Source organism: Gallinula chloropus, assembly GCF_964237585.1.
Source record: "Gallinula chloropus genome assembly, chromosome: 17".
NCBI classification, from domain to species: Eukaryota; Metazoa; Chordata; class Aves; order Gruiformes; family Rallidae; genus Gallinula; species Gallinula chloropus.
The window spans coordinates 7,597,058-7,605,268 of record NC_140102.1 but is presented as its reverse complement, the minus strand read 5'-3'; the positions used below and the strand labels follow the sequence as shown (position 1 = coordinate 7,605,268).

The window sequence follows — 8,211 nt, the reverse complement described above, 5'->3', positions numbered from 1 at the left end:
TTGGCTACTTTAAACTAGTCAGACGAAGAGGCGGGAGGGTCCCACTAGCACCTGGTGCCTGAAGAAAGACGAAAGGGCCCCAAAACCCTTCCATAATGGTCGTGTCGGCGGGAGCGAGATCCCGCCTTCCGCCCGGACACGGGATGGCCGCCCGGGAGGCGGGCGCCGCGCGGCACGCTGGGAGGGGCAGCGCGGTGGGGGAGGGCCGTGGGGTGGGCCCCGCGGTGGCGGCCGAAGCCCCGTCAAGCGAGAGAGCGGCCCGAGCCGGCTTCCCGCGTCCCACCGAGTCCCGGGGAGAGCTCGAGCGCGGCCGTTGTGTGCCTCAGCGCCGCCGCCATGGTGAGGCCAGTGAGGCGGCCGGGGAAAATGCCGAGTCACGGCGGCCGGCCGGGCGGGCGAGCGGGCCCCGCGTCCCGTCGTCGCCAGTCGCGGCGTCTCTCCCGCCGGCGCCCGCCGGCGAAAACCCGATCTCGGAGGCAGCGAGCAGCGGCGCCGGTGCGGAGCGCTAAGCTGAGGGCGGGCGGGCGGCGGGTGTCGGCGGCTCCTCCGCGGAGGCCGGTTGCTCGGCCGAGCCCGGGAGCGCGCTGCTTCCATTTTCCGCCTCCCCAGCAGCGTCCAGCTGCCTGGGAGCCCAGGGGCTGCCGGGGAAGTCAGCGGTGCGGCTGCGAAGTGTCGGGGTAGCTGAACTTCGGGAGACTTGGGCGAGCGCTGTGGCGCTTGGGGCTGCCGTGGGCACCTATTAACGCGCTCTTTGTGTTCTGTTGTGTTATTTGTTTTTCCTTCCCTCTAGTTCTCCTTTAATATGTTCGATCACCCCATCCCTCGGGTGTTCCAGAACCGCTTCTCAACCCAATACCGCTGCTTCTCGGTATCCATGCTTGCTGGACCTAATGACAGGTCAGATGTGGAGAAAGGCGGGAAGAGTATGTGCATGTTTTATTTTGACTAATAACCTGTTGGAACGAGTGTTAGTAAATGATAGCGAGCGGTAGAGTCTTTGGCCGAGGCTGCAGAAACACTGTTGAACAGCTGTTGGCGTTATGGTCGGAGCTGGAGGAGCACCCGGGGTGGAGCTTTTACAAAAGCCAAACAGCCTTTAAGGAGGAAGGAGGAGGGCTTTGTCGCGTTAGTGTGTAATTAGTAAACTTACCGAGTGAGGCCTGGTTTGCAAGCATCCGAAGAAAACATTTGTCTTTTTAAAAGTCTCTTATTAAAATCTTCACCGTGGTATAAGCCATGGAAGCTTATGATTAAGGTCTTCCTCCCCCCCCCCCCCCCTTGTTGTACCTCGCTTAACTTGAACAAAGATTGAACAAAGATCAGCCAACTTAATCAACTATGCTATGTAGTTTAGAGTTGCTAGTGATTTAAGAGCACCTGTAAGCCCAAAGAAATAAAATAACCTTTAGGAAACGTTTTCTTTAGGTATTGTAAAACCTTGTCTTCTCTTTTTTTCTTGATTAAATTCTGAACTCTCGATGCTAGCTGGTATATTTGTCATGACTGATCCTAAAGAAATCTCTGGCTCAAATTTGAATTTGCAGGAAATTTTTAGAATCTCCTTCCTTTAGAGGAGATCCTAAAGAAAGGAAGGCTAGAACTGTTTGTTATGTACTCTGTACAGCTATACTTTTCCTAATCTGACATTCTTATTAATTTCTGCAGTAATTATGCCACCATCAGCTCTGGATCAACTCAGTAAGTTAATATTTTATTCTGGAATAACAACATTAGAAATATGAACAAATAGCACAGTATGTTAGGCACCTATTAAAATCTGGCTTACAGAATTTAAGATTGATTAGTTAAAAAATGTACTTTAGAGGTATTTTGTCCATCAGAATTAATGGGGCTTGTCCATCTTAAAGTACAGACCTCTGAAGGCTTGGGCATGAATCGATATTTATTAACTATTAATAGCGTACTCAGTATAATGGTTACAGTTAATTTAGTAAATTCTTAATCCCAACCTGTTTGTTCTGGGTACTGTTGTCCAGAAAAAAAAAAAATTTTAGAAATTAAGTGATAATTAACTTTTAAATGAAGATAACTGGATAAATGGTCTTTATTGGGTATTTTAACTAAGGATTCCTTTCCCTCCTCTGAGTTTTAGCCTTAATAGAATTTCTTAGAGAAATTATTTAGTCAGGATTGCATTTTAAAATGGGCAGGGGCTGTTAATATTCATTAGGTAGGAGCTAACTGATGATAGCACGAGGACATAACAGTAATAGATTTCTCTGCTAATACCCGCTGCCTGCTCATCTCTGAGCTTGAGGAGGTGTTGGAGAGGCATGTAAAGCTCGAACTGCTCTGGCGATACAGTATTCGTGTGTCTACCTTCTCTCCTGGATTTGTAGTTTTGAGCAGTTGGAATAATGGTGTAAAGGGAATCCTCCCCTCTAGTCCAGCCAGTTCTCTTGCTGATGTTCAGTCTCTGAAAGCTTCAAATCCCTGTTAATGGCTTTTAACAAATAAAAAGTTTGTCTCCTTTCTCACCAGGCCGACTTAATATCACCTACCCGATGCTGTTCAAGCTGACCAATAAAAATTCAGACCGAATGACACACTGTGGAGTGCTTGAATTCGTGGCTGATGAGGGCATATGTTACCTTCCACACTGGGTGAGTTGTCTCGTGCTGAACTGTCAAAACCTGAAGAGCAGGATTCTTGAATTGCCAGTTTGATATTAAAGAGGTGGAGGTTTCCTGAAAGCGCGTGTCTCTGCTAGTCATGTTCCTACAGCAGCTGTCAGTCACGTCAGCTTTCCTTCTGTGAGAGTTTAAGTAAGCAAAGCAAGCTGCTTTTTAAGATACACCTGGCTTTTTCTTCCTGAAATTAGACCACAGTAAACAGTTGCATTTCAAGGTAGATACTGACCCCAGCAAAAATAGCTGTGTGCAAGGAAAGAGAATGAAAATTATCTGTCATGGTGACAGTGGTTTGTGTATCTCTCTTCATTTTTGCAGATGATGCAGAACTTGCTCCTGGAAGAAGGAGGCCTGGTGCAAGTGGAGAGTGTTAATCTTCAAGTTGCTACTTACTCAAAATTCCAGCCCCAGAGTCCAGACTTTCTTGACATCACCAATCCCAAAGCTGTGTATCCTTCTTATTCAGTTACGGAGCAGGGAACAAAAGTTTTCTCCCAAATTGGTGTGGTGAAACAGAGCTAGCTTTTCAGGTGTGGATCATGCTTTTCCAATGTTCCTTCTGAAAACAAGAAGGATGGTGAGCTTATGTACAGAGATGGCACAGAGCGTAGCCTGGACTGAAGAAGCGGGAAACTTGCATTAAAGTCCAAGGAGTTTGAGTGTCTCTTGGAAGAGCTTGTGCACCCAATTTTTTTGCTAAAAGGCGTTCTACACTACTGATGACTTTTAAACCACTTTTGAGAGACAAAGGTTCAGGGCTTTATAATGTAGTAACTTTAAACTTCTCATTTCCCATTGAAAACAAGTGTTTTGTCTTAACGTGCTCCAAAGATTAGAAAATGCGCTGAGAAACTTTGCTTGTCTAACTACTGGGGATGTTATTGCCATCAACTACAATGAGAAGGTACAGTACCCAACACCAGTCCATGCGAGTTTGGTTCCAATACCATCCATTTGAGGAAATAAGTTTTGTCCTGTGTGAAAAACAGCCCCTGTGTTTCAGTAGATTGTGACCACAGAAGTACTTTGACTACATCTTGCTGATAGATTTTTATAGATGAGTATTTTTGTCAGCACACCTGCACATTTGGTCTCCTGGGGTTGTACACTAAGCTGGGTTGTTGGATGTTGGTGCTAAAACAATCAACACAGAGCTGTGTGGTATTGAGAAGCAATCCCAGGTGGTGGATTTCGGAATTGGTTTTCTATTGGAGGAGAAAAGGGGTCAGTTCAGTCTTGTCGTGAGCTGCTGTTTGGACTCTTGAGTCAGGAGAGAGTGAAGTTTTGTGCAGTTGATGTTTTTACAAGTCAAGGGACAAAATTTACCCTGGATTCGTAACTTGTTTTCAAAAACACATGTTAAGGTACAGTGAGAGTGCAGCAAGGTACAGTGAAAAGTAGGTGCTCTAGTGTATAGCTGTCTTCTCAGTTAAGACATAACTTCTCAGCATAAAGAGAACTTAGTTCAGTTTTCTTGAAGCTATCAGAAGGGGAAGGTTGAGATAAGCTTTTCTTGTGTGTAAGTTGAGCTCTTTCATGTGCAATCTTAAAATGTTTACTCCTGTTTCAGATCTATGAGCTTCGGGTAATGGAGACCAAACCGGATAAGGCTGTGTCCATCATAGAATGTGACATGAATGTAAGTTAATGCTGATGTGGAAGGTCTGCTTTTACTGTGTCCTCTCAAAAGGAGAGGACATCTTACTCAGTGGTAGCACTGTACACCCAGTGTCTGTGAAGCAGCAGGAAAGGTAAAATCAGATGGGATGGGGAAGGCAACTCATTTTGCCCCGTGTACCTTTGTAACCACATCTGTGGTCTCAAGCTACACTTCATGTACCATCAGGTGACTGTAGTGCCTTGAATTTAATGTTTAGCTTCAACCTGGTTTATAGCCTGAGTTTAACAGTCTTGTCTTGATTCAAACTCTAGTGATATTGCAGGCTGATGTGTTACTGCTCTGTTGCAATTACATTTCATTACTCATTCCTGTGAAGCTTAGTCTTTTTAGTTTTGAGTTTAAAAGTTTAGCAAGCAAACCTTGGTCCTTTTTAGATCAGAGAGAAGTGAGAGTTTGCGGAGTTCTGAGGAACAGTAAGCTTATGATTAAAAGAAAAATACCAGTCTCACTTATTTTTATGCTTCTTTTGTGAACAGGTGGATTTTGATGCTCCTTTGGGTTACAAAGAACCAGAAAGAAGTGCACAGCATGAAGAGACCACAGTAGGTTAAGCTTCTGTTCTTCAAAAGGGTGTTCCCTAGAAGTCGGCCTTGCTTGTGATGGAGCAGGGAGTGCCAACATATTTTTTCTTCCTGAAACAAATTCTTCAGACTAAATTTTACTTATGGGATGTGTTTGCTTATGTTTCTTAGGATACAGTTGTTTACCAACTGTTCATTTTGGAAAGAGATTGTTCTGAAGAGTTTTTTTGGGCAGAAATATGTGGAACTGCTTTTGATGTGTTCTGCATATCACAGCACAAACACAATGAACTCGCTTGTTTTTTCCTTTGCAGGATGTTGAAACAGACCACAGTGGATATGTGAGTGACATAGGATTTCGTGTAAGTCCCTTACTACTGTTTTCTGAATGATGTAAAATAGTGAGGGAAGGTTGTTCCAGACAACTGCAAAATACTAGTACCTGGTCTTAGAGGTGCTCGTGGTTTAACTGACAAACATCTGGGAATGTTTTGTGGGGCTTGCAGCCAGGAGCAGTAGGACTTGCTGGGCTTAAAAGGACAATGGGAGACCAAAGTATTCTCCTATAACCAAGGTTCATCAGCTTTTATGTATCAAAAAGAAACATGCTGAATTAAATAATGAAATAAAAATTGCAGTAAGCTTTTAGAGAGTACAGTATCCCTGTGCAGTGTGCTTTCAAATACAAGGTAAGATTAAATTAAAACTTGTTATGTCTACATAGGCATTCTCTGGTTCTGGGAACAGACTGGATGGCAAGAAGAAGGGTGTTGAGCCTAGTCCATCGCCCATTAAACCTGGAGACATTCGAAGGTAGGTCTGTTTCATTCACTTCTCAGTGAGTGAAGGAGTGGTGTTGGACCTTTATTTTTTTTCTTCTGCTCTTTCAATAGAAACAAGCTAATTTGTCATAAATTTGCATTTAGAAAATTGTAATAGTCTCATCTTCTAGACTGTGATGTCCCTGACTACTTAAGATGCAGATTCTAAGTTAAGGTTACAAAAATGTTCTGCACCAATATGTGGAAGAACTTTTTCACAGTGAGGGTGACAGAGCCCTGGGACAGGCTGCCCAGGGGGGTGTGGAGTCTCCTTCTCTGGAGATATTCAAGACCCATCTGGATGCTGACCTGTGCAACCTGTCCCAGGGAACCTGCTTTGGCAGGGGGGTTGGACTAGATGGTCTTTGGAGGTCCCTTCCAGCCCCTACAGTTCTGTGCATCTCTGAAATTAACTGAATCAACTCTGGTTTGATAGAAGACAAGTAGGGAGAGGCAGCAGGTCTAGGCTGGGCTGGATAAAGTGATGCTGTAAAGTGAGATCTGGTGTAGAAGGAAATCTGTAAGTTGGGTGAATAACCAAAACCAAGCTATGTGTGGGGTTTTTGGCTTGGTTTTGGTTTGGGGTTGGCTTTTTTTTAGGGGGGGGAATTTCTTTAAAAGGAAATTCAGAAAATCCAGAGTTAATGGAAATGTGTAGGGGCATGGTTCCTGTCATGTTCTGTCATCTACACCAGTCACAATAAAACCTGAGCCCTTGTGAACGCACATGTCCCATAGACCTGTGAAAACCACAGGCTACATGGAAACGAGCCCACAGCCAGGCTTCCCCAGCAGCTCTGTTATCTGATTATTGCCTTCACACAGCATATACCTACCTTAGGAAGATAATTCAGTGGTTTAACTCTCGTATTGTTTGCAGCCAGTGTTAGTACAGTACTGACAGACACAGAATAGGTCTTGCTGTGTTCATCTGGGTACTAGGTATAGAACCTCTTTCATAATTATTTTTATGCTTCTTTTCCAGAGGAATCCCCAACTATGACTTCAAGATCGGCAGAATCACATTCATTAGAAACTCACGTCCACTAGTTAAGAAAGTCGAAGAGGTAAATAAAGTTGAATCCTTTCCAGTGTTGCACAGAATCAAGAAAATTAGAGCTACTGTCCCCAGTCTGTGGTTCCTCTCTCTGTACTTCATTTTTTCACAGCATGGTTCTGTTAAGCAGTGGTTTGAGTTAGGTGAAAGGACAACCCCCAGTGTCCTTGCTTGCTTACGTAAAAAGAATACAAGTCTAATAAGCCAGTGCTTCCTTGTTCCAGTTGGCTGCCAGGTCCCTGAAATGCCCATGTTTTATTTTCAGGAAGACAGTGGTCGTTATGTAGATTAAGGATGTGTCCTGGTTTCGGTCAGGATGGAGTTAACTTCTTTCATAGCAGCAGATGGAATGCTGTGTTTGAGTGTTAAAATGGGAGCAGTGCTGATAAAACCCTGATGTTTTTAGTTGTGGTCAAGCAGTGAAGGACTTTCTCAGTTCTTCATATTTCTCTATTCATGAGAAAGGAGGGGCGAAGCCAGGACAGGTGACCCAAACTGGCCAAAGAGAGTATTCCATGCCAATTATATCCTGCTCAGTATAAAGGGGGGCTGATGGGAGGAGGAGCAGGGTCGGGTTCCGGGATGGCTCTGGGTGGCACGGCCTGAGCTGTGGGTTTGGTGAGAAACTGCATTGTGTATCAACAGCTTCATAGATTTTTTGCTCTAAAGTCCTGTTGGCATTGTTATATTTTATCTTTCTGCTATTCAGTAAACTATCCTTATCCCAACCCACGGGCTTTTGGTTTCTTGGTTTTGGGGTTGTTATTTGCCCCTTCCTTTTCCCTTCCCTTGCCTCACTTTCCCCCCTTCTCCCCCTACTCTTGTCCTTTAAAGAGCAGGCAGCTGCGTGGATCTTGGCTCTCAGCCGGGGTAAAACCACGACAGGATGTGAAATGTCTACAGTCGGTTGCTGCTCTGATGGAATGTTCTTTCTAACACTTGTTCAGTTTTCATCACATGCAAACAGTGGGCCAAAGATGTAACAACCATTTTTCCCTCTTTCCTTTTTCCAGGATGAATCTGGGAGCCGGTTTATTGCCTTTTCAGGAGAAGGCCAGTCCCTGCGCAAAAAGGGAAGAAAACCTTAAGTTGTGGTACCTTTAGTCAGTTAGGAGGAAAATAAAACAACAATTGCAGCATATTGGATCTTAGTTATTGCAGTTGAGAGGAGAGATCTTTTTGCAACGCAGGAACACTTTTACTGGTTTTGGTTTCACGTTTAAAACCGGAGCTGTGTCAGACTGTCTGAATTTTCAACTGAAAATTAAGTTCTAGAAATTCAGGAGGAGGGTTTTTTTGTACGTGTTTTAAAGAAGGAAAGTATGTCAGGTAAACCTGGGAAGTAAAACCAACCACGTCTACCTTACTGAGAGGTCCGGTTCTTAGACTACATCCTCCCTTCTTATCTCCTGAGCAATGGTGGTCTCATGTTGCTCTGTGCTTGGTATTTTCCTTCCTCTCTTATGTATTCTGCCAGAAT

At 44.3% G+C, this 8,211-nt stretch overlaps 1 protein-coding gene across 2 annotated transcripts; it reads left to right on the top strand.

Annotated features, from left to right (window-relative positions):
• The first annotated feature begins 209 nt into the window (after nt 1-209).
• Nucleotides 210-7,870, top strand: UFD1 (ubiquitin recognition factor in ER associated degradation 1). 2 transcript variants are annotated; one of them, XM_084272008.1, is made up of 12 exons: nt 210-339; nt 791-923; nt 1,666-1,698; nt 2,503-2,624; nt 2,970-3,100; nt 3,483-3,555; nt 4,222-4,290; nt 4,809-4,874; nt 5,168-5,215; nt 5,578-5,666; nt 6,660-6,741; nt 7,745-7,870. In XM_084272008.1, the coding sequence occupies exons 1-12, from the start codon at nt 337-339 to the stop codon at nt 7,817-7,819; spliced, it is 924 nt and encodes a 307-aa protein (XP_084128134.1). In that variant the 5' UTR covers nt 210-336; the 3' UTR covers nt 7,820-7,870. The 2 variants fall into 2 exon arrangements, with proteins under 2 accessions (XP_084128134.1, XP_084128135.1); XM_084272009.1 differs by lacking the exon at nt 210-339 and having other exon boundaries at nt 806-897.
• Nucleotides 7,871-8,211: the final 341 nt, after the last annotated feature.